Consider the following 21,748-nt stretch of genomic DNA (forward strand, 5'->3'; position numbering starts at 1 on the left):
TTGTGGTGGATATATACAATGGAATATTACCTGGCCATAAAAAAGAATGAAATCTTACTATTTGCAACAGCATGGATGGACCTGGAGGGTATTATACTAAGTGAAATAAGTCAGTCAGAGAAAGTCAAATAGCATATGATTTCATTTATATGTAAAATCCAAAAAACAAAATAAATGAACAAACAAAATTGAAACAGACTCATACTTAGAGAACAAACTGGTGGTTGCCCGATCGGAGAGGGCCTGCAAGGAATGGGTGAAAAAAGTGAAAGGATTAAGAACTACAACTTGGTGTTTACAAAATAGCCACGGGGAAGTAAAGTACAGCACAGGGAACATAGGTAATAATACTGTGATAACTATGTCGGGTTCCAGCTGAGTACTAGAAATAGCTGAGGGGGGAACACTTTATAAAGTGTATGACTGTTGAACCACTCTGCTGTACACATGAAACTAATACAAAATAACAATGAATATAAAACTGTAATTGAAAAATATGAATTAATTTTAAAAATGTTCATTCACAAACATTTATCAAGTGTGTTGTTACAGGCAAATTAGGCTTTCTCTGCAGCCTTTCAAAATACGGAAGGAGTGAAATGACTTAAATTCTATGGCTAAGTAGTAGTGTGACCTTGAATCAGACTGTACCTTTGCCTCACTATTCTTATCTACAGAACAGAGGGGTTAGATCAGATTATCTCTAGTTCTAAAAATAATTTATGATTTAATATTATAGTTAATTAAGTTTCCTTCTGTCCACATATTTAACTTCAAACTTGATCAGTGTGCAAAGACCATCCTAAAAGAAGTCAAGAAGCCTAGGAATGAATTCCAACTTCACCACCAGGTAGACGGTAATCATGGAACAGGGAACATAATTCTCATGCTCATGGAACAGGGAACATAATTCTCATGCTCGTCTCTGAGGGTTGTTTCTTGGACTGAACCACATAAATCACGTGAATATTTTGTAATCTGTATAGTACTAGAGAAAGTAGAAGTGTTGAATAACGGTGTTTGAAACACTATGTATTATCACTCCCAATAAATACCAGGTTGAGTCGACATTTATCCTTAGGGCATGGGATTTGTTACTTTTCCTGAGTTTTGGTAATGGAGACAACTGTTCAGTATTGGTAGCTCCAAAGAGCGCCTATCTTTGCATGTTTACAACACACACACACACACACACACACACCCCAAAAAAAAGAGCGAAGGGGGGAATCCCCTGGCAGAGGAGAAAGAAAGGAAAAGGCAAAGTTAAGAAAATATAAGGCGAGTCGGAAGTAACAGGGACGGGGAGACAAAGTGAGCATCAGCTGGGTAGGAACAGGAGCCAGTTAGCCAGGGCGGGGGTGGGTGGCGAACGAGTGGCAAGTCCAGTGACTTGCCAAGCAGGCACCAGGCGGAGGAGGGTGGGGCTTGGGGAAGGGTAAAGGCAGGGCAAGACTTAAAAGGGAGATGACCCTAGCTAGTCGATGCCACCGTTTACCTCCGAAGCGCACAGGAAGGGGACCCAACGCGGGATAAAGGGAGTTAAGGTCTGCCACTGAGGCAGTCAGCGGGCGCGCGAGGAAGAACGCAGACAGGAGACGGGGACCCCTGGGAGCGCCCGGCCGCCCCGCCACGATGTGCGAGCTGTACAGCAAGGAGGACACTCTGGCGTTGAGGAGGAAGCACATCGGGTAAGGGTCCCCCAGCCCCGAGGAAAGGCGCAGAGAGGGAGAAAGAACGAGTGCAGGGGGCTGAGAGCTGAAGCACCGCAGGCAGCGGGCGAGGCAGGAACCGCCCCGCAAAGTTCCTCCAAGAGGCTGCCAGCCGACGCCGCCGGCCGCCCCTGCGCACGCGCGCGGCAGCCGGCACCCCCCGCACCCCCTCCCACGGAGCGCCCCGCTGCACCTGCGCACGCGCGCCCCTTCTGCCGGAGCCGCTCCATCGCGCTCCGGGGCGGCTCAGGTTCTAGGCCCCGGAGGAGTGGGGCTGAGAGCCGGTTGGGGAATTCCACCTGTGAGGGTTAAAGGCCCCAGGAAACACTCCTCCAGGGATGGGCTCTGGGAAAAGGAAGGGTACCTCTCCGCCACTCCCACCAGCTCGAAAGATTTTCAAAACTGTGAACTCAGAAGTATTTTTTGATGATGGTCATAAAAACAAATTCTGACATCTTTCGGTGAACTTTTTCTTATCGCGTGCGTGGTTCAGAGGTAAGGGGTTAACCCAGCCAGTAGAAAAACTTTGAAACCACCGTCCTAAGCGTTAAGATGCTACACACATTCGTGTCTCCCAAGCTGTGTCCCTCACTTAAGTTTAAATACGCAGACTTACGTTTAAAAATGCAGTATTCTCTCCAGTCTGCGTTTGTTCTGCGCTTGCTGTGAACGACTTGGTAATAGACTGGTCAGCGGAGGGGACTGAACATTGTCAGGCCTGGGCTCCAATCCTGGTGGGTGACGGGTTACCTGTGTGACCTTTGTCAAACTAATTTCCTCTTCTGTGAAAGTGGGAATAACAATTCTGCTTCACAGGAACAAGCAAATGAGATTATTAATTGTGATTTTTTTTTTTTAAGTAGAAATGAATGATGATTGCGGCCATTCCAGACCCCTCGCCCCGTAAAATCAAGGGTCAACAGTATTTATATGTAATAAGCAAGCGCGCCGGAGGGTGGCGTGAGAGAGGCCTGGGGGACACAAGAAAGAAAAGAATCAGGGTCCCCTTCGGAGAAGTGCTAGGTAGTTTGTCATCCTGTGTCTCCTGAAAGCTACCCGAAGAACTTTCTTAATCGTTTAGGAGGCTGATTAGAGCTTTCTCAGCCCCGCTCTACGGTCAAAATAGATTCCTCATTCCCCGATCACCCCTTTCCCTTCTAATCAGCGCTGTTTTCTGTTCATTTTCAATCCTACATAGTTAGGTTCCAATGAAAACCTAATGATTTCTGACGTGAGCGTAACCAATTGTGTGAAAGAAGGAATGTAGCCATACAGTGACTGGAAGAATTTTACACAAAGTCTGAGGGGCAAGGGGGAAAGTACATTATAACTAGGCAAGGTGAAATCTGCCCGTTTTCAGCCCACATTCGTATAACAAAAGTTTCTTTGGATTTTAACTCTTAGAAGAGCAAGCACCTCTTCTCTTCTGGTAAGAAGTACTCAGTGATGAAAAGCAAGGACCTACAACCTAGACTAGTCTATCCAGCAAAGCTGTCATTTAGAATTTAAGGGAAGGTAAAGTGTTTCCCAGACAAGGTAAAACTAAAGGAGTTCATCGTCACCAAGCCATTATTATATGAAATGCTAATGGGAATTATATTAGAAAAAAGATCAAAATGATGAACATTAAAATGGCAATATATACACAATAATTGAATCCAAATAAATTAAGCAAACAAGCAGAACAGGAACAGAATCATAGCTATAGAGATCATTTGGAGGGTTATCAGTCGGGAAGGGGAAGGGGAAAATGAGGGCTAAGGTGCAGGGATTCAGATGCACAAATTGGTAGGTACAAAACAGACAGGGGGGTGTTAAAAACAGTATAGGTAATGGAGTAATCAAAGAACTTACATGCGTGACCCATGGACATGAACTAAGGAGGAGATTGCTGGAGGGAATGGGAGTACTGGGTTGAGGGAGGCAAAGGAAAAAATTGGGACAACTGTAATAGCATAATCAATAAAATATGTTTTTAAAAAAAGAGTGGAAAACCCACTGGATACAGAGCAAGCACTACTCAAAGACATAGAAATGATCTCCCATAAAATCTCCTTCATAGTATTTAATACCATGCTATTTGTATTTAGTCTTTATCGCTACTTAATTCCTTATAAATTAGAAGGAGAGAGAGAAAGCAAGCAAACACTATCTTCGGCTATTGCATAAGACAGCCTACTTTAAAATTCTGGATTTCTTACTTACTAGCTGTACAACCTGAACAAGTTCCTTAATTTTTTTTGTGCCTCAATTCCCTCACCTATAAAAATAAGAATGATAATAACCCCTATTTCATATAATTGTTGGGAGGGTTGGGAGAATTAAATGAGATAATATTTATAATATCTGTCAGTTCCTGACACATAGTAAGCCTAAAAAAAAAAAAGTGTGTTTGTTTTTTCCTGGTAGAGTGAGGTTTCCCAAAGGAAAATTAGTTACTGGTTCATGTAATTAGATGTGCCAGAGTTGATCCATGTGCTTCTACTATAGTGTTGTCAAATCATCGCAAATTTAATAGAACAAGAATAAGAAATGTGAGCAGGGTCATGCATGGGAGATTAAGATAAAAGTTTGCAGGCTGATATCATTTTTTTAAATGTGTCCCCCAGGTTGTGTTTTCCCTTTCCTTTATATAATTGTGATTTTCCACTTATAGTGACCTTCGCCAAGAAGGAAAAACACTGAGCAGTCCGAGTAGACCACAGTGTTTCCTTTTATTATTTCTAGGCCCTCGTGCAAAGTCTTCTTTGCTGCGGATCCCCTTAAAATAGTGCGAGCCCAGCGGCAGTACCTGTTTGACGAAAAAGGTGAACAATACTTGGACTGCATAAACAACGTCGCTCATGGTAACTGTCCTGTCTCATTGTGCCTTCAGGGATACCTTTATGGAGGAAGGCAGACTTGGCACCATTAATATTTGTCCAAGGAATTGCGGAGGCTGCAGTTCCTTTGCTGAACAGAACCCATAGTCCTAGCAGAGAAAAGTTGCAGCAAAATGTGGGACAGAAAGATCAACTTTAGTTTTCTTGCCTCAGAATCCCCCTCACTTGCCTGGCATTTAGTCTTGTAACTTATTTCTGTGGCTTTTGTATCCTAAATTTTAGTGGGACACTGTCACCCAGAAGTGGTCAAAGCTGCCCTGAAGCAGATGGAATTGCTAAATACAAATTCTCGATTCCTCCACGACAACATCGTGGAATATGCCAAGCGCCTTTCTGCAACCCTGCCGGAGAAGCTCTCTGTTTGTTACTTTACAAATTCAGGGTATGTTTCTAAGTTTCGCACTTATCCCATCCCCAGCAATTTGTTTGTTAAGTCTCTCACACATATCTTTTTGTTTTGATTTGTGGTAGAACACAGATGTCTAAAAAGGTTTCCTGACATTCTTGCCACTTACTAAGTGACCATACACTGGGGACCTGACAAGTCTCGTTCCTGTGTTTTAATATCTGAGCCTGTTGTAGATAGGACACCAGACAGCATGTTCCAAGGCTTTATTACTATGGCTCTTTATTACCATGGTTTCCTTGGTGAAAGATGGGGAAGGCATCAGCTTAAGTATCCCCGAAGGGTACTCAAGGTTTGTGTTCATGTGAGAAAACCTAACTAGTTAAATGACACTCATTTCTTCCCACAGTAGAGTAAGTAGCTAAAGTATCCATACACTTAGTCCTTTCAAAATATGAATAAGTTCAGCAAACAGAAAGAACTCTACTAAACATGCTATAACTTTTGTAAGATTTTTGATTGATTTGAACATATTTCCATCACACAAACACAAAGAAGGGAGGAATAGAATAGATTTCAATTTTTAAATTCTATAAATTGAAATGATTATATATCCATTCTATGGAATATTGTACAGACATTAAAAAGTATTTTTTGAGCTCTGGCCAGTGTGGCTCAATTTCTTGGAATGTTGTTCTGTAGATGTAAAGGTCATGGGTTCCATTCCCAGTCAGCTTTGTTGCAGGTTTGATTCCCCAGTCAGGGAGCGTAGGAGAAGGCAGCCAATTGATGTTTCTCTTCCACATCAATGGCTCTCTCTCTCTCTCTCTCTCTCTGTCTCTCTGTCTCTGTCTCTCTTTCCCTTCCCCCACCCCTCTCTAAAAGCAATGACCAAAAAAAAGTATGTTTTGAAAGTATATGCCTCATATATTTTCCAGCTGGCACTGGAAGTTGAATCTGAAAGAATGAAAAAAGAAAAAGAAGCTGAGAGTGAATATTCAGACTCCTGCTGCTGAGGCCTCTAGAGTAGTCCCTATGAGGCCAGAGTATCCTAAGATTCTCTCACTTCAAGTGCCATATTTCTTTCTGTATTGTTCTGCACATGGAACCTCCATTAATTGAGCTAACCTGAATGGATCACAGCTGTTTTTTAAAAATGACCTAAGTGAAGTTGTTTTTTTTTTTAAAGAACAGCTTTATGGAGATATAATTCACATACCATACAATTCATCCATTTAAAGTATACAACTCAATGGTTTTAGTATATGTACAACCATTACCACAGTCAACTTTAGGACAGTTTCATTACTTCAAAAAGAAATCCTGTACCTACCTATATTAGCAGTCATTTCCCCTTCCCCCCCTTTCTACTCCTGGCAACCACTAATCAACTTTCTGTGTCTGTGGATTTGCCTTCTATGGAAGTTTCATGTAATTGGGACCATGCAATATCTGGTCTTGTGTGACTGTCTTCTTTTACTTCATGTAATGTTTTTAAGGTGCATCCCTGTTGTAGTATGTATAAGCACTTCATTTCTTTTTATTGTGGGATAAATTTTCACTGTATGGAAAAAAAAGAAAACACACGCCTAATAACATGTGAGAAGCTTACAATACAACGTTATATTGGGAGAAAGCCTATATATTCAGCACAAAGTCATATTTTAAAATGATATGTATGTATATATGTTTAAAAATTAGCTATTAGAAATTCTGTTGATTTTATGATTCTGTAATTTACTTTGCTCTTTTCAATGAGATTTTAAAAGCAATATTTTAATCTGCAGATCTTTCTTTGTAAAGAATTAAGATATTTCATTATAAAACATTCTTGCTTTCAATAAATTAGATATTATAATATTTGACTTTCACTGATAATGAATCCTATACTGTCAGAGAGGGATTAGCCTCAAAAAACACTGTTCCCCGAGAAGGCTGTCTCCAAAGACTGGAGACATAGAGCGTGGGATAATACAAAGAATAATGTTGAAGTTAAACAGGCTTCAGTCTAAAACCTAGTTCTACCTCTTACTAGCTATGAGAACTTCTGGTCACCCGCCCTCTTTGAGGCTATCTCCTCATTCATAAAAAGGAGATGGCAATACTTGCTTGTTAGAATAGTTATGAGAATAAATACAAGCAAAACACTCAGCATGAGGTCTAGCAGATAGACAACATTTCACAAATGATTATTTTCTTCCCCTGTGTCCATGTAGTAGAGTTAGACTCTGTGAACCGGAGTGAAAAGTTATGATCTTCATTTTACAGATAAGAAACGAATTAAATAGCGGGTCAGTACAACAGAGTTTCATAGCCAAGTTAACAGGTCCTCACAGTCCCATTCCTCCCAGGGAGGTCCGGCGTCAGGCAGGCTTCCTAGTGTCCTCAGAGTTAATCACCTGCTGATGTGGCTAAACTCCGCTAAAGTTTGAAATGGGCAGCATATCCTTCATTTGTATTGTTTCTTCCATGTGTCTCATTCTTTATTGAAGACATCTGGGGAACTTGTATTTGGAAGTTAAAGTGAGATTGTTGGCTGGGCAAGATTGAAGGTGAAGGAGAGGAGTTCAACTTCTTAATACATTTCTGGATATAGTGCCCCCCACCCCTTATTCTAGATTTCTCTTTTTGCAGTTTCAGTTACTCATGGCCAATTGCAGTCAGAAAATTCCAGAAATAAAAATGTATACGTTTTAAATTGTGGGCCATTCTCAGTAGCATGATGAAATCTCATGCCCTCTGGCTCTGTCATGCCTGGCACATGAATCAACCCATTGTCACATGTATCCACGCTGTACATGCCACCACCCATTAGTTACTTAATAGCCCTGTCAGTGATCAGATTGACTGGTGGATCACCCAGGGTGTCACAGTGCTTGTGTTGAAGTAGCACTGACTTTACCGAATAATCGCCCCCAAGCACAAAGAGGAGCAAGTGGTGCTCAGAGCTCAGCCACGCCAAAGAGAAGCTGAAAAGTGCTTCTTCTGAGTGAAAAGGTGGGTATAGTACAATAAGATAATTTGAGAGAGAGAAATCACATTCACATAACTTCATTACAGTATACTGTTTATAATTGTTCTTCTTGATTATTAGTTATTGTTAATCTTGTACTGTGCCTAATTTATAAATTAAATTATCATAGATATATATGTATAGGAAAAAATGGTTTAGATAGGGTCGGTACTATCCATGGCTTCACACATCCATTGGGAGTCTTGGAACGTATGCCCCTCAGATAAGGGGGCACCACTGTAATTAGAACCTTTTTTAATGAAAATGTTGAAATCTTTTGAAAGAACTTATGTTATATTGTTCCCTCCATGTTACCCTATAGCTCTGAAGCCAATGACTTAGCCTTACGCCTGGCTCGGCAGTTCAGGGGCCACCAAGATGTGATCACTCTTGACCAGTAAGTTTTGGACACAAGATTTCTAAGCAAGAGGCTCCTTCAGAGACAAAATTGTCTTGACTCTACCCACACTAAAACCATATGCACATGTAGAGGAGGATGGGTATATGACACAATGATTTTCACTTGTATTAGGTTATCAAGGCCAAGTTAGGCCTGCAGGATACTTAATTCCTTCCAAGTACCTGGAAACACGGGAAGCTGTGTGGGGTGCTGTGGTAATGGTCTCATGGCCTTTGCATGAATCAGAGCTTACTTTTCACATATTAACTATTTATTTAGCCATTACAATGTTTAACTCTATCTTTTTCAAACTAAAAATACAATTAGTTTCTTTAAAACCCAAGCATTCATTTCATTATGTGATTATGCACTGTAATTAATTTAAAAGATAACAATTTAGAGACTTGTGATTACATTGGACCCTCCAGGATTTTCCCTCCATCCTGTGATCCTTAATTCAGTTACATCTGCGAAGTCCCCTTTGCCATGTAACATATTCTTAAGTTCAAGGTTTAGGATGTGGGCATCTTGGGGGTGGGTGGCTACCACAGTTGATTTTTTGGTTCTCTTTTATTCCTATTCTTTCCACTTATATACAATTATTCTAATGTGTCTATTGTATATCTTTTATTTTTGTATTTTTGTAAAATGTATATTATTTTATGTGCCTCTGTTTTAATTTTTAAAATATTGGTGTAGATCTCTGTTTCTGACTTTTTGCCCTCAACACAGTTTCAAGATTCTATGTTAATGGGTGTACCTCTATTCTTCTAATTCAGTGCTGATAGAAATATAATTTGAGCCACATAGGGAATTTACAATTTTCTAGTAGCCATTATATCCAAAATATCATTTCAACATGTAATTATAGAAGATATTGTGCATTTTCTTTCCTTCTCCTTTTCCCTCTCTCTTCCCCACCCCCACTCTCTCTCTCTTTGTATTGTCTTTAAAAATCTGACATGTATCTTACACTTACAGCACATGTCAGTTCAGACTTGCTGCATTTCAAGCACTCAATAGCTGCACATGGGGAGTGGCTGCCATAGAGAACAGCACAGCTAGAACTATTGCATATCGTTCCCCCGGTAAAGGATACTGTGACTGCCCTTTACTCCCAGCTACCACAAACAGCACTGCAATGAGCATCCTTGCACATATGCCCTTAAGGACTTTTCTGAGAATTTCTTAAAGAAAAACACCCAGAAACAGGATTGCAAGGCCATAGGGGTACTATAAACATTGCTAATTTGACTAAATACTGCCAGGTCCACTTCCAGAATGGAATGCTCACTACAATGTACAATGCTCATTACACAGTGCATGAAATTTCCCATTTTTCCATGTCTTCTCCAAAACCCAATAGTATCTTGCTTTCTATCTGATTTTTGCCAGTCTAATAGGTATAAAATGATACCAGTGTTGTTTTAATTTGCAATTTTCTAATTAAGAATTTGAGTATCTCTTCATATACTTATTTTATATTTGTGATTTCTGCTCTGAAAATTACTGTTCATATTATTTGCCCATTTTTAAAACTGGGATTCCACCCTTTTCTTGTTGGTTTGCAGTTGCTTATATAGTCTAGATCAAAGGATTTCAAACTTGCCTGTGTTTTAAAATTACCTGCGGAATTTTTTTTTTAACACCAATGCCAGGCTCCATGCTAGACCCATTCTCTTTAGAATCTCTAGAGGTGGATTCTAGGGAATAGTATATATTTTAAAATTTCTCAAGAGCTCCTTAATCTACAGGCAGAATTGAGAACTACCATTTGGGGAATTAATCTCTTTAAGTGTGAGACATTTCAAATATGTTCTTCCTAGCTAACATATGTCTTTTAACTTTATCATTAGTATTCATCAACAGAAATCTTTAATTTTAATCAAATCAAATAGATAAAATTTCCATCTTACACTTTGTGTTTTCTAAGTTTTGTTAAATATCTCCTTCCCAAGCACAAGATTGTGAAGATATTCTTTATTTTCTTCTACTACCTATATAATTACTCCTCATATTGGGTGCACCTGTGGCGTCTTGCGTTACCATTTATGTATGGATATATCTCTGAGGTCACCTCCTCTCCTACTCGTCTCATTGTTCTTTCTCCAGTGCCATACTAATTGAATTACTGTGGCTCTGTAGCATGGTTTAATCTGTGATGAAAAAAAAAGTGCTCCCTCTTTGCTTTATATATTTATTGGCTCTTTATAATTTCTTTTCCAGAGCTCTCAATTATATCTCTGAACAAGAAACAGAAAAGGGCATATCAGAGCCACCTGTATTTTACTTGAAAGAAAGGAATTTCATATCCACTTGATCACTTCTCAATCTTAGCTCTTGAAGAGACTTTCTGTTTCTTATCAATTTGTATTTGCCCAATATGTGCAACTGGATATCCTTTGGAAACCATCTCAAATAGAAACACAGCCCATTATATGATAGAAAGTTATTTTAAAAATTCACTATCTAATTCACTATGTGAACGTAACTATCAAATACACTTTCCATGAAGCTATAGAAAATAACATTTTTTTATATTTAGACAATCTCATTTAGCAGATATAAATTAAAGAAATTAAGTTCTTTCTTATGGTTATAAAGAAAGAAAGAATGGTTATAAAGAAAATTTGTATGAAGATGCATATATGGATTTCCTTGTGTTTTATTACATACATAAGAACTGGACAAATTAAATGGCCAGGCTTGCCATGGAAAATTGGACCCCATAGTGTTAAATCAAATATTGAGATTCTCCTTGGATGATATGCAATACTATTTTTATATGCTAGAAAAACATCCTTCTTTGAGCAATTTTATTTACTGTTTTTTCTTTTCAGTGCTTACCATGGTCACCTATCATCTTTAATTGAGATCAGTCCATATAAATATGGACAGGGCACAGATATCAAGAAAGAATTTGTGCATGTGGTAAGTATTTTAGGCTCTGAGAATCAGAATGTTAGTACTGGAAGCATGCTTAGTGATAATCCAGTCCAGTCCTTTCATCAAAATGAAACCATGAAAAAGAAACTAAGATCTAGAGCAGTGTGTGACTTGCTAAAGTCAAAAAGCTAGTTAATGACAGGATGTGGTTCAAAATTCACAGATGAGTAAGACAATGAGCAAGTTAGTATAGTGGTAGTAATTGCTGTTATTCACAGCTGTTTATTTTTCTTGCCCCTTGGTCTTTAATTACTTCTTTTATCAATTATATCAGCTTGAAATTCAGAGTTGAGTTAAGTGTGTATGACTGTCTTTAAATTGGTCTATGCTAAATTATTGTATAGATTTATTAAGTAAAATAAACAAATAATATAAACCAATTAAGTTGTTGAAACAGGAAAACTGATTTGCTATAAGTAAGGATCAGTAGACTTTCTTAAGAGAATCATCAATACCTTCTTTCAAATTTTAAGATCTGGAATCAGTGCTAAGGCACTCAAGTTTTCTGAATGATTACAATTTGCTGTAAAATTGGTAAATGTTAGTTTATTTTCCATCTAGAATGGCTAACACGGTTTCCATTCATTGACATTTTCAGATAATATAATCACACTTGTTGATTTGAATTTGGTCCCTATGTGAATATAGGAAAGCAGCCTTGACTTACAAGAGTCTAAGAGCCAATCCAAGCTCACGTTCACAATGAAAAGATTTCAGTTACTTGCAGACTTCAGAAATGTTATGGAAAAAGAACAAAAGAACCTAGAGTCACTTAAATCCACATGGTCACCTTTCTAATATACTTTTGTGGGAAAGTGCCAAATTTTAAAGGCTTATTTTTCCAAGAAGCAAATCATAAACTCTATTATTTAATGTCTAAGGCACCGACTCCAGATACTTATAGAGGAAAATATAGAGAAGACCATGCGGACCCAGCCAGCGCTTATGCAGACGAAGTGAGGAAAATTATTGAAGAAGCTCATAAGAGTGGAAGGAAGGTTTGTATTTAGAGTTTTGGAAACATTTTGACATCTTTTATAAAATGGATTTAAATCGTTGTGATATACTGGAGAGATAGAAAAGAAATAGATCTCATTTCCCTCTCTGTTCTTCTCTGGTTACATTTTCACTTGGTACATATTTCAAAAAGTGTATTATTATAGTCATGCCTCTAAGATGACCTATTTTTATTTATCCTGGAAGGGCAATGACTGTGCCCATTCCAAAACTGGTGGCCTCACTCTGACCGTCCCAGTGGGATGCAGACTCTGGTCCAAAGGGGCAGAGGAGAGAGGATTAAGGAAGGTGACAGGCGAGGGACAGGTTGTTTCAGTGCAGAGCAGCACAGGAGGCTAATACATGGTGCCAGGGAGGCAAGAGGCGGGGTGGCCCTGAAGCACCAGGACAGTGCAGACTCCAGGACCCGCGGAGGAGCCCTGGCGCTTCCCTTGAACTGGTTCAACTTTCCTGAAGCCACAGAACTTGGGTAAGTCACATCAGAAAAAGTTTCTTCCGCTCTGATCCTGGGCCTCTGAGACAGAACCAAAATCCTGCAGAGTAGGAAAAACATTTTATTTCCTGAGTGTTCACCCTACTATCTTCAGCTTAACATTAAATTTTCAGCATATTTGAGGGTTACTAATGTGGTATCTTAATGGGAATTGACACACGCTTTGCCGTTCAACATGTTTAGGCATTGACATGGCAAAAAAAAAAAGAAAATCTGAGTTGAAATAAAAATGAAGCCTTTACCTTTTCCCATTCAAATATCTTTGTCTTAATGACTGGAGAGTGATTTTCATTTCTTAACTGTTTCTTCTTTTTCTTTCCAACCCATTCAATTTTCATATCTTCCTATGTTATACCTATGCAGGTGGATCTAAGCTTAATACAATTTTCCTCTTCAAATGTAGCCTTTTTCTCTTTATTAAACTGCTTCCAGGAGCACTGCTTCCAGGAAAACCATTTTATATTGCCAAGATCATATAGTCTTTTTGCTGAGAAGGGGATTTGAATAATTTTTTGAGCACATTAGCATTCAATAGTTATTAAATTGATGCTGTCATGTTAACAATGCTGAAAGCAATGAGCAAATACAAAATTGGATGCTTTGGAGTATTAGATGTGCTTAGAAAGTGATAGAATTGTAGATAATATTTCTTTTGAGTCCAGAAACCTCATTTTTACAGCTAATAAATGAAATATTTTGAAGTGAGGGACTTAAGCTAAGTTAACACAGTTACTAAGAGGTAGGCTGGACTAGAACCTTGGTTCTCTTGATTTCATATCTCGACATTTCTTCTTAGTTCAGAATTACTATTTTTCTATACCTTTCATATCCTCTAAAACACTTCCTCTGTAGTATCTAATGCAAGTTGCCTAATTCTGTTGAGTTTAGCCTTGTTCAGAGCAAGAACTAGAAATGTAGCACAGTGACTTGTGTGTGGCCTCAAGTCATCCTCCCATTTCATTAGTGCAAATTCCAGGCTCAGGTAGTCCTATTTCACCAAGTTGAGAAACAAGCACCACAGGAATGTATTTCATATCTGGGTAATTTTTAGATCTCATATAAAGACTGATCATAACATCAGTCCTATTCAATTGGTCCTAATGAAAACACTGCATTTAAGTTAATTGTAACAAAATGGAAAGCATCCTCTCCTCCATTTCTCATGGTAGTTTCATTGATACTCTAGAATTTCAGAAACTAATGCTTCAGATCACTTGCTTTTTCCTCTTAGACACCTTTTCTTTTTTATTAAATGGCCTATTTGCCATTTGCCACAGGTCCATTCCCAGCCATTTTTTTTAATCCTGCTCTGTAAGAAGTCCTTTTTACTAGGTAGTATGAAGGGGACCTAATGGACTTTGACCCAATCTTCTCTTGTATAGATTGCTGCCTTTATTGCTGAATCCATGCAGAGTTGTGGCGGACAAATAATTCCTCCAGCAGGCTACTTCCAGAAAGTGGCAGAGTATGTACTTCACGTGGGCACCCTTGACCAAACTGAGGGCACTGTGACAAATCTGTAGGGCCATACTGGTTGTTAAGATATTGAAGTACTTCCAAATTAGGTGTTAAATAGCCACTTTAGAGTGCCTACTACCCCAGGACTCCCAGAACTCCTCCATCTTCCCAAGACCCAGAAAATAAAGAACTTACATACACATGGTCTAGCAGGGGACCGTCCAGGACTCTGTCCTAGCTCCTGGCCTCACATCCTCTCTGACTGGCTGGTGCCTAAGCCTTACTAGTTAGTAAAAATTTAAAGATTAACCCCGTTAAACACTGCTTCTTGTTCACTTCTTTCTCTTCTCACTTAAAATGCTGCCATAGAGCTTACTCTAACACAAACCCAAATAATATAGAATAGATCTAATCTGGAAATTATGTCACTATATTTCAAAGTCAATGACAACATAGATGTCATTGGGGGTGTTGAGCACTGAAATATTTTTAACAGATTCCAGGCTTCAGGTTAACATTTTTTTTTAAGTTCTCAAAACTCTGTATCTTTGTGGGTGGGTGTGGGGACTCTGAGCAGCCTGAAGGCATTAGACTGTACTTTTGTTTTTCAGATATGTACACAGAGCAGGAGGTGTGTTTATAGCTGATGAAGTTCAGGTTGGCTTTGGACGAGTTGGGAAACATTTCTGGAGCTTCCAAATGCATGGCGAAGACTTTGTTCCAGACATCGTCACAATGGGAAAACCAATGGGCAATGGCCACCCAGTGGCATGTGTGGTGACAACCAAAGAAATTGCAGAAGCCTTCGGCAGCTCTGGGATGGAGTATTTCAATACGGTATATCTTGGTCTCTGACTTTAATGCTAAGAGGGGAGAAGGATGCTTGCTCTTACACTTCTTGCTTATTTAGTAAAGATTAAAGCTCAGTATTGCCAGCTAACCACCCCAGGACCCTAGCCAAACACTGATCTAACCATGATTCATTCTGTCTGACACACGTCTCCTTGAATTTTTCCTTCTGTATCTTTCCTGTTTCTCAAATGTTCTTGCTAATTATTGCCCTAATAGGTGGCTGCCCTGCTAAACTCTAGGGGTTATAATATTTTATTAACAGATGATGTTATTTCTTTGTTTTGTATCATACTTGAATTCCCAAAACATCTCTGCTTAGATGAGTCAGTACTATAAATGTTATATGGCTGACATAAGAGATACAAACTTTTTCTCTTTAGGAAATTTTATTTTCTTGGTGTTACCCCCTAAAAGTAAAGCTTTAAGCTGGGGAAAAATTATTATAGTTTGTACACTATGTATAATAGCATTTGTTATTTGTTATAGCTACAAGTAAGTTTCAAATCTAAGAACATAAATTATTTGGAAGAAACCTATATCTCCCCCACTGAACCACACTCTGAAATCCTTGAAATCCTTAATTCCTAACACATTGTCTATTTCTTGTTTGGATGGACCAACAAATTTCCTGATAGTCTTTCATACCACCTATGCAGCATGAAGAATATAGATTGGAATGAATTTTCTTTTAATCCTGAGCTAATAAGCTCATGCTGTATTCTAAATCTATGAAACTAGTATCACAAGTGAAAATTGTATTGAAATTATATCTTTACATGCTTATGTATGACACAAATTTCTCATAGAGGAAGCAGTACTACTCATTTAATTATCATGTTTTCTCATTTATCTTTTTTCTGAAGTATGGAGGAAACCCAGTATCTTCTGCTGTTGGTTTGGCCGTCCTGGATGTGATTGAAAATGAAGACCTTCAAGGAAACGCCACAAGAGTGGGGAGTTATCTTACTGAGTTACTGAATAAACAGAAGGCCAAGCATCCTTTGATAGGAGATATCAGGTATGTTTATCATGACATTGTTATGTACTTATTCATTCTTCCAAATGAAAATAACTTACATTTTATCTGACAAATTTAAAATAAAGTACATAAAACTAAATCTAGAAAACACTGAGAATATAAAAAACAGAACTCATTCTTAATCTGGAACCCAGATACCATCACTACCATTAACTTTTGGGTGTATATCTTTTATACGTTTTTTAAAAATAAAGCTGGGATACTTTCAGCACCAAAAAGATGAAAAGAGGGAACTTCAAGTAACTTTGAATTGTTTGTCAAAAATTACTTAAAATGATATCCAAGAAAACTTGATATTTTATCATCATTAATGTCCTGAGAAACTAAATAGTCTGAAGAAGTTGTTTTTAAGCCTTTTGCTTTTTCAATTAAGTGAGGGAAGGAAAAAAAAACCAGGATGACAAAAACTAACTTGTTTCAAAAACTAGGAAGAGCTATGGACACTTGGATTGGTATCTTGGATTAGTGAGAATCAATTACAATTACTCCTAAAGGGAGTCACATTCAACATCACATTCAACTGAAGTTTAGGGACCGTGTTAATTTTTTGTGACAAAGCAGTGTTCAGTAAAGTGTGTCAAGTTTTCTTTCTTCACCTCCCTCAGGGGTATTGGCCTTTTTATCGGAATTGACCTGGTGAAGGACCATCAGAGAAGGACCCCCGCCACAGCCGAAGCTCAGCACGTTATCTACAAGTAAGTGCCCTTCCACCCTGCTTGGTGTCTGGGTTCTAGGGTGCCCGCCCCGCAGGAAAGCTGCTTTTACTTCCTCCCATCTCTCCAAATAAGGAAAGCTTAGGACACATGCATTTTTTTAACTGAGGGCTTCTTGTGTAGGGCATATACAGCTGCTCTATGTTCACCTTATTTGTAAAGAATCTTAATCATTTGCATGCATTTTCATGTATTTCCTGCATCCTCACTAGGATGAAAGAAAAGCGAGTGCTTCTCAGCGCGGATGGCCCTCATAGAAATGTACTTAAAATAAAACCACCTATGTGTTTCACTGAAGAAGATGCCAAGTTTTTAGTGGACCAGCTTGATGGGATTCTAACAGGTCTGTCCACAGATTTTTAAGATGCCTCTTTGCCCCCCACCTTCCCTGCTCTCCACCGCCAACCCTGGCTTGATCCTGCATGACTGTGGGTCTTGTTATTCATGACAGAAGTAAAGGAGGGAAGAAATGAATATTAACTTCACATTTAGAACTAGGAAAAGAGGGCTGAAAATAATAACTACATTATAGACTCTTAGTTAAATCAAAATTTTCTGTTTGCACTCATACAACTCCAAGCCTAAGCTTTTACTGAAATAGCACACAGTTTTACTTTTATCATTTATTTTCACTTTTCTAAAAGCTGCATGCCTACGTTGTACCATGCACCACAAATTCTGCAGTCTATAGCATTTCAACATTGTACTATGAAATCATGTGAAATATTATTAATAAAAATTATAGTCTATGGGCTAACAATTATTTGTTATATGCTGAATCATTTGATTTTGTGTATTTTACCTAGTACAATTTAATTTTTGAGCATTTTTGTTTGTCATTCAGAATTATAGACTGTCATAGAAACTTATCTTTTGTTTACCTATATTATAAAATCAGATTTATTTTTCTGTCATGAGCATAAATTGATATTAGAAAGTAAACTAAGGATATAAAACCATGTTGAAAAACATAAAGCGCTGTCAAATGTTAGAATGTTTGTTGTTGCTTTAGTTATATTTTTAGGATTCAACTTCTCTATTCCCTTCTCAGTCTTTTAAGGTTTAGACAAGGCTGAGAAGCCAGGAATCAACATAGCATACAAAATAGATAATTAATGTTTGGGAACTTGAGAGTCAGCCCAAGTTATTTGTAATAAGTCACTGCCTTTGGACGAAGACACGCAAACCTGACAAGCATTCCTCATACACCTGCCTGTCCTCTGGTCCCTTGAAGGACCAGGCAGGGGAAAGAGTAGAGGTTGGGGCAAGTCCATCACTGTTACTTAAAAGTCACCGCAGAGCTTAATCACTATTAGTGATGGGCTGAGGAATTACTTCTGAATAAAGTGAGCGAGGCATAGCTAACACAGGCTCAAGTAAATGAGAATGATGAAGTATTGCAATGAAAGCTTAATAGCAGCAATTTGCACAGTGGCACCTTTTTTTTTTTTTTGAACCCATTTACCTCTCTATTCTTAAGGATTTTTCAATATTTTTATGTTGTATCTTCTCCATTGTACCCTCCTTGATGCAGTTTTAGAAGAAGCCATTGGAGCCAAAACTGAGAGTGTGATGATCTCTGAGAATACACCATGCAGAACAAAGGTAAGATTCAGCTACTTTATTTTTAGGAGAAAAATTGAAAACTTTAGGAATTTATGAAAAAGGAATCCAAATTAAAAAAATTGTACAATGACCTTTAGAATAAAACTCGCCTTTACTAGGGCTGTCTTATTGCAATTTTGAGGGCACCATTAAATTTCAAGGTGTGTGTCAGCCCACTTGAAAGGGATAAAGCCAAAGAACAGTTCTGATAGGATCATTCCCATAATAACCACACTAAACCCCTCAGTCCCATAAGGAGTGCCTTCAAAACATGTAGAGAAATGATTACACGTATCCTAAACGCCTTCTTGTTTGCTCTGAAGACCACCTGACATGACCTCAGATGCTCACACCCCACTCTTTAAAATCAACAGAAGCATTAGCAGCGTGGCTCCGAATGCCAGAGTTTGACCCTGCAGTGAACTAAAGTCAAAACTTTGGCCTCCAGAGCCTGGGAACTATCTGGCACCCAGCGGCCTACTTTCTGCATTTGATGTACTTCCAGCAGAGGGCCTTTCCATTCTCTCCCTGAGCTGCCCAGGGTGTGAGGGAGAACTCTCTGGGTTGGGACACAGTAAGGCAAAAAAACTTGAGAGCTTTGTTGCATAATTTGTTTATGACTTTGCTGCATGAAGGAACAATCAGTGCCTTGAGCCCGCCTGCACACCCTGTGTAGTCAGCAAAGTCCTTCTCCTCATTGAAAAACATTAGGCACTTTAAATGAGAGCAAATGATTTTCTTAACAGAACAAACAAATTCTAGAAATCAGCGATTCTGTTGTTTGAGTGTAGCTTCTCTGTCTAGGACAGAATCACAGGTCTAAGAACTAAGCAAACGTTGAAAAGGAGCTTCCATGAAAGGGGTTCACCATGGGAAAGCCTCCTTTGGAGTTAGCAAAGTTAACACACATTTCTGAAATGTTGGCTCAGAGTGCCAGATTTTATGCTGACATCACATTTCAAATGTCTACAGAGGATATTTTTCAGCATTAGGGAGGAACAACCAGTAGTGTGTTGCATCGGGCTGGGTTCTCCCCTGTGCTGTGTTTGCCTGTCCACCTGCGCATCCATGCCCCGGAGGCTGGGCAGCTTAGAGGTGGAGGGCCCACTGGCATTTGTGTGCCTGCCTTGCAGATGCCTAAGGAAGCACCCTTGGAATTGCCCAGTGAGGGAGCCCCGGATCAGAAAGAAAATCCCAGGCAAAAGAGAAATGGATTGTACACGGATAAACAGTCACAGCTCAGCAAGAGGCTCAAGACATGAAAGATTAGTGTTTTAAAGCAAGATAAGTATCCTCAGTGACGAATGGAAGTGCCTTCTTAGCAGCTCCCTGTACTCTCTAAAGGTAGAATTTACATTCCATATAGATTTGTCAATAAAAAAGGATAAATAATTAGTAAGAATAAACCAAATGATGATCAAACCATGTGAAGATTATTCGTTCAGACTTTAGCCTGTTAATTCCTTTCTTGAACTTTCTGAATGTACTTAATTTATTCTATTAAATTTAAGCTTTAGGTTGAATATTATGTTGGAAGTTTTACTTCTCATGTTTTAATGTCTGAAATAAGAGAGCAAAGTACAATAGTACCCTTAACTTAGTGCCTTAAAATATGTAACTAGGAGACCTAGTGCATTAAAATATGAATTCTATAATGATTCTTTTTGTATACATTTATGGACTATAATAAAATAAAAGATAATGTAAACCAAACATGTTTTACTAGCAAAGTGTTTATCCTTCTTCTGCAGAGAATATTAAGAGTTGGGGTGGTAAAATAAGTCATTTGGGGAAAGAAATCACACACAGCAAATGTAAAAAGTGAATGAATAACCCAGACCTCTGGTGGGGAGCTGGGACCAGGTTAATCATGATCCTGTGGGGACCAGGGGTCAGGGAACAAGGAGTGTACCCAGAAACACTCTAAAGAGGTAGCTGGAACAGCAGAGGAGCCAAAATGCTGTGTTCACAGGAGACTGAACTTTTTGTCTACTCAGATTATGTCACCCTGGCAAGTCGCTTACCTGTCAGGTAAGAAATTAACTTTGAACCAAACATCTTTATTTTCTCACCATCAAGTTTGTCACTCATGCGCGTGTACACACACACACACACACACACACACACACACACACGTGCTCATTTCTAACCAGACACGAGGAAACCTGGAACCTCAAGAGACTCTCCATTACATGCTGGTACCAGAAAACATCAACTTGGAAGACAACGTACTGAACTGGAAGAAATTTGAATTTAACTATAGACTTCCCCTTGTCTCTCTATTCCTAATAGGAATTAAACTTTGTGGTTTTTGTTGCATAAAGTAGAGGTAATAATCTCATTATAACAATTTCATGATAACTGAGAAGGATGTTGGGAAGAAAATTAATTGCGAAAAGCTTCCTTTCTGAGTTCATCATAGTTAAAAAGGTTACAAACGTGCTACAGAAATACAAGATTATTAATACTTTTTACTCCTAAAAGTAGAGCTGATTCTGGACCCCGACGGGATAATGCTGAGGTTGGTTCCCAAAGCCGGCAAAGAGGAAAGGGAATCCAGGTCTCCGTGGTTTACTTCTAGTGAACAAGTGAATGACAAGAGAAGTTCTGTGAGTGCCCCTCGTTGCCTCCCTACCTGGAGCTGGTACAGGTGCTCAAGGCAGGAAGGACAAAACCCATACCTGTGTCTGCTTTCCAAATATAAAATAATAGAAAGCTAAGACTTTATTCTTCAATACACTCTTCTTCATTATCTAAAAATTAGGTTTGTGTAACAAGGACTCCTTCCTGAATGCACCTGTGGTGATGCCCTGGTAGCTGCCTCCCTTCTGTGGCCTCAAAAGGGAGACTGTGCCCGTGTGGGTCCTCCGGGACTCAAGAGAGTCCCAAGGTGGATCGAACACTAAGATAGCTAGAAGTGCAAGAGATCGATAGGGGTAACGCCTGTAAAAGATAATGAAACAAGGAAACAAGAGTAGTCAGGAGAGACTTGCAGGTCTGACACCTATGAAAGGAAAAGAATCAGAAATAAGGGATGAGTAGGAAGAGTCTCAGGTTGGGGTGCAGCTCTGAGACAGCAGGCCAGCGCTCGGGAGCTCCGGTGCAGAGACCGTCCCTAACGGAGGGCTGTGCGGGGCAGCTGTGGCCAGGCTCTGGTATCTCTGCTCACTTCAACCCCCTGGCTGGGAGCTCTCAGAGACAGGACACCCAGCTTAAACGCTGCAGTGGATCCTGAAGACACGGTAGCTGATGTCACTCCTCACCACTGTTTCCCT

General features: G+C 39.1%; 1 protein-coding gene across 1 annotated transcript; it reads left to right on the forward strand.

The window, feature by feature from the left end:
* The first annotated feature begins 1,472 nt into the window (after positions 1–1,472).
* On the forward strand, positions 1,473–20,179 carry ETNPPL (ethanolamine-phosphate phospho-lyase). The gene is made up of 13 exons (XM_054591634.1): positions 1,473–1,688; positions 4,437–4,555; positions 4,814–4,973; positions 8,273–8,347; positions 11,191–11,281; positions 12,178–12,294; positions 14,189–14,271; positions 14,876–15,101; positions 15,980–16,134; positions 16,761–16,850; positions 17,081–17,211; positions 18,403–18,473; positions 19,607–20,179. The coding sequence occupies exons 1-13, from the start codon at positions 1,633–1,635 to the stop codon at positions 19,733–19,735; spliced, it is 1,503 nt and encodes a 500-aa protein (XP_054447609.1). The 5' UTR covers positions 1,473–1,632; the 3' UTR covers positions 19,736–20,179.
* The last annotated feature ends 1,569 nt before the right edge of the window (positions 20,180–21,748 follow it).

Source organism: Pteronotus mesoamericanus, unplaced genomic scaffold, assembly GCF_021234165.1.
Source record: "Pteronotus mesoamericanus isolate MK-2021 breed Mesoamerican mustached bat unplaced genomic scaffold, CSHL_Meso_final scaffold_232, whole genome shotgun sequence".
Lineage (NCBI taxonomy): Eukaryota > Metazoa > Chordata > Mammalia > Chiroptera > Mormoopidae > Pteronotus > Pteronotus mesoamericanus.

Coding starts and splice junctions, on each gene's coding strand:
- ETNPPL (XM_054591634.1), top strand. CDS start 1,633: ATGTGCGAGCTGTACAGCAAGGAGGACACTCTGGCGTTGAGGAGGAAG. Junction 1,689..4,436: donor TTGAGGAGGAAGCACATCGG/GTAAGGGTCCCC, acceptor TATTATTTCTAG/GCCCTCGTGCAAAGTCTTCT. Junction 12,295..14,188: donor CTCATAAGAGTGGAAGGAAG/GTTTGTATTTAG, acceptor TCTCTTGTATAG/ATTGCTGCCTTTATTGCTGA.